Source organism: Contarinia nasturtii, unplaced genomic scaffold (genome assembly GCF_009176525.2).
Source record: "Contarinia nasturtii isolate CC-2019 unplaced genomic scaffold, AAFC_CNas_1.1 Cnas_scaffold_1366, whole genome shotgun sequence".
Lineage (NCBI taxonomy): Eukaryota > Metazoa > Arthropoda > Insecta > Diptera > Cecidomyiidae > Contarinia > Contarinia nasturtii.
The window spans coordinates 1-4,399 of NW_022198703.1; the positions used below are offsets into that span (position 1 = coordinate 1).

Here is a 4,399-nt window from a genome sequence, read left to right on the forward strand (position 1 = left end):
CAAATTCCTATGAATAGGACTCAAAAAAAAGTTTACAATCGAAGTGTTCCTCAAATTTATTGCAAATGAAAATGGCACTTAGGAAAATTTGCATGAATCTTTTTTGTAGGGACATTTTAGTTTGAAACAAATATTCGGGACACTTTCATTTGAAATAATTCTGCGGGACACTCCAGTTTGAACAAAAATTAAGTTTCATTATCATTCTTAACCATTCACATGAGCGAATCGCCAAGAACGATTTCCTGTAAACACAAAAGGATTTAAAGTGTACTACGATTTCAAAGCGAAACCGATTCCTGGACTACCGGATATAATTATAAATACTGTAAGCAAACGTGATTTGCAAATAGAACGTGCAATAATTATTTGCAGTGGTTACTATCAGGTGTCAAGGTTGAAGTTACCTACAAAAATTTATTAATATTTCAATAATTTCTGCTGAATAATAGATTTTGTTCATTGTTTTTGTTCACAGTAGTTTGTCGAATGTTTGACGTACTAGTGCCTGATTCGAGTAGATCTGTAGAGAATGCACTGAATGTACTGAATGCAAAAAAAAAAAAAAACAACTGACAAACGGCACCATTGAAATCGATTAATTAGCATATCTAGGCTTGACTATTTTGTGGCCTTGTTGTATGTTTTGTAGCGGTGCAAGTATAGTACGGAGGTAAGGGACCCGTATAGGTGAGTACTGAGCATATTGAATAATTTATTTATGTTGATCCATGTCAGATTTTCAACTGATTTTTTTTCTCTTTCTCTCTCTTTTCCTTTCATTGCACACACAAGTCCAACCTCAAATTTGACTGTGAATTTGTTTCTGGTAATAGGTGAATTTGCATTTGTTTGTTCCGTTAACGTATAGATATAATATATTGCATAATAATAATGTTATTATAAATACATTGAGATAATAATATATATAAAATACCTTTACCTGATATGGAGTTAGTTGTAAGTTTGGCGGTAATGATGCATGAAAAGATATTTTATTTATCCAGTCCGAACATTCATCTTCATTTGCAGTTAAAAACAAAAATTCTGACCCATCAGGTAAATGTAGTCGGAAAACATTTTTCTTCTTTGTATAATCTTCTGCTTTTTCACATCGAGATTTTAATATATTAACCGGAGATGCAGCCGCTTTTTTTTGAAAGAAATCTTCCTCATCTTTGAAAAAACAAAGCAATTGGCCACACAATACTGTGTAAAGTGGTTTCCATGATCGTACAGGTGCTTTCTTTCCGCCTGATTGTAATTCGTGTTTTCGTTCTAAATGCCCTTGAATTTCAACCGGTGGCAAATCGAATTGATCAGCATGTTGATTTTTTCGGAAGCTCTGTGCTCTTCGACGTGTTGTAAACGAAGGGGTTCGTTTTGGAATTTTTGGACCAATTTTCATACTTTCAGCACGCTTAACACTCCCTGAATCGGAACCACGTCGTAAACGATCTCCAAACAAATTCACAATAGAACTAGATTTTTGGACAGCATTATGGCTGTTGTTTGTATTGTTCGTAGTGGCAACTGAGCCATGAGAAGCTGATTGTTGTAATGGAATTGGCATAACTTTGTATGTATCATCTGCATCTAATGATAAATTATGCGTAATGTTCGATTTATCATTTCTTCGACGTTCTTCCGTTATACGCTGAACTTCCTTTTGTTTTATTGTCTCTAGACGTTCTTTCTCAATTCGTTCTTTTTCAGCTCGTTTTGCCGCCAACTCATCTTCTTTTTGTTTTTTGAATAAACTTTCCAGCTATGAGAAAAGACCAAAAATTTCATTAGATGCTGATATTTTTTTTAATATTGGGTGAAGACATTAATTTCCGGAATCCGAAAACAGATGTCATAACGTGCTTGTGCATTGTAGTAGATCAATGACAGATACGTCATTTGAAAGGCCTATTCAAATACTGTCAAAATCAGTCAATAGTGTTTCATTTGTTTGTGCGCATCATATTTTTTTTCAACGATGGAAAATTTTGAAAGTTGGAGAAAAAAAAACATAATTCGCGGGGAGCAAAAATGATAATGCCACAAAATGGATAAAAAAGTTATTCAAGCACAGTATTGTCACTGATAGTGTAGAATGGACCTTTTTCAATAGCTTAGAGCAAAAAAAAAAAATCGATTCAATCCAACCATAAAAAATCGGCTGGGGGCAACTACCCCCCAATTTTGGGGCCTTTTTCAATATTCGGTTCAATCGAAAGGATACTGTGCATCAAAAAATGCTGAAACTTATCTGCAATGATAGAAATGGTCTCTGCCAATAATAATTAGTCGATTTGAGTCCATTCCGAAAGTAAAAGAAACGAAAAAATTCCAAGATCAAAAAATTGGCAATTTTTGAAGAGCACATTTTCTCTGTTTTTTTGCACACCTGGTCCAGAATAAGATAAACGCAGTTGGAGAGAAACATCTTTTCCTCCCCCGCATGGTCAATGGACAGTGCCCTTTCCAAATTGTACCCACTTGGATTGATTAAACGTCGTGTGTCTGATTGGCAGCTCTATATTTATGGAATAGTCAAACAAAGGGTCGATGAATACATGACCTCAAAGGACGAAGAGTCATTTCGACCCGATTTTCGTCTTTTGACTAAAATATGGACAAAAGTAGTGGCTAGCGATGGACAATACTTTGAATGACATTTTCTTTTAATTTTATTTAAGTAAAGCATTCATTTTCACCAAAAAAATCCGGAAATTAATGCCTACACCCAATATAATTTATTTTCTTACCAAAGTTATACGTTTCAATGCTTGGAACTTATCTTCTTGTGCGTCTACTGTCTTTTCAAAATCTTCATGACGTCTTATTAGTTCTTCAACTTGCACAATACTGTCACCCATTTTATGATCTTTTAACTGTGGCTCACGGCTATATATCCAACCTTCTAATACTTGAGCCTCGCGTAAGAAAAGTTGTGTGTCCAAATTCAATTCATAAATTTCATGACGTTTTCGTAACGTATTTTCTAATAATTCGTAGCGCTGCTTTAAAACATTGATTTTGTCTTGAATTTCATACGATAAGAAATGTTTTTCATTAATTATACGGTGTCCGTTTGCATAGAAATTCTCGAATCCATCATTTCGTGAGTCAATTTCTGTTCGATGCTCTTTAATCCGAGCCAAAAGTGCTTCAGCTGCATCAACATTATTCATTGCCAAATCTGGGGCTGTTATTTTAGCAATCATTTCATTTATCCAAGCCATTAGGTCACGATATTCATCGAAGTATGCTTGAAGCTGTTCAGCTTGTTTGAGTTTCTCCTTTCGGGCCGATGTTTTCTCTAGCAGCTCTGTCCACATTTCATTAGTTTCATCTCTCTTAACTTCAATATGCTCTTTTGCATCCGGATATATCTCTGCTAAGCGTTTTGCCTCTTCAGCAACAGCATCAACTTGTTCTTTTACAGCTCCCAACTCAGTTTCGAAAATTTCATGTTTCCGAACAAGGGCTTGAATTGTTTCCAAATCTTGACCGTAATCTTCTGTTGAAAGGGCTGTATCTTTTTCACCAATCCAGGAAATAGTTTCATCAGCCCGTCGATCATATACATGAACCTAGTTAAAGTAAACAAATCAAGTATCAAGTAATAACAAGTAGTTAACTTCAAATCTAAAGAAATAAAATATCGGTTGACTAATAAGTAATTTAAATCTTTAAACATATCACAAAATTTGACAAACCTGTTTTGCTCCAGCGAGTGCTTCTTGTCGGGCATTAACCAATTCTTTCAATTCCTCCCACAATTGAGTAGTTTCTGCTACCTTTGTTTTAATAGTTGTAGCGTACAGATTATTTTCGGATAGTAATTTTTCACCCTTTTCTACTGCAAAACTGATTCTATTTTCATTCGCTGTCAAATTCAAAACGAATGATTCAAATGACACTATTAATTGTTCTATATGCTCTACATCTTCACCATAGTCTTCGGAAGCCGTTACAGCCATTTGATCAGCAATCCATTCGTGTACTTCTTCAATTTCACGTAAAAATTTGTACAGCTTTTTACTTTCAATTAACCGTATTTCACGTTGTTTCCCTAATTTTTTCAATTCTTCATATAAACTTTGAATTGCGTCGTTTTTATTTTTGATATTTTCACTATCAAAATGTTTTCTTTCAATTAATCCCGAAGCTAGTTTTTCGACTTTGTCAATTGAATTTCCAAAAGTATTTAATTCTCTTTGAATAGCATCTAGTTTTTTCTGCAATGATTGTACCGAATCTTCATCTTTTCCATTGTCATTTGATGTGAATATTGTATATTTTTCTTTCATCCATAAATCGGCTTCATTAGCTTCCACATAAAACATTTGACTTTCAACAGCATCCAATAAACGGAGTCTTCGGATACTGGTTAGAAAAATTAATA

General features: G+C 34.3%; 1 protein-coding gene across 1 annotated transcript in view; it reads right to left on the bottom strand.

The window, feature by feature from the left end:
* Positions 1-19: 19 nt before the first annotated feature.
* LOC116345576 (spectrin beta chain, non-erythrocytic 5) overlaps positions 20-4,399 on the bottom strand; it is a 36,218-nt gene continuing 31,838 nt past the window's right edge. Inside the window, exons 34-36 of the mRNA XM_031775017.1 lie at positions 3,711-4,380; positions 2,757-3,584; positions 20-1,768 (exon numbers count right to left, since the gene is read on the bottom strand). Coding sequence (XP_031630877.1) covers positions 803-1,768; positions 2,757-3,584; positions 3,711-4,380 — 2,464 coding nt within the window. The 3' untranslated portion in view covers positions 20-802. The remainder of the gene's footprint in view (positions 1,769-2,756; positions 3,585-3,710; positions 4,381-4,399) is intronic.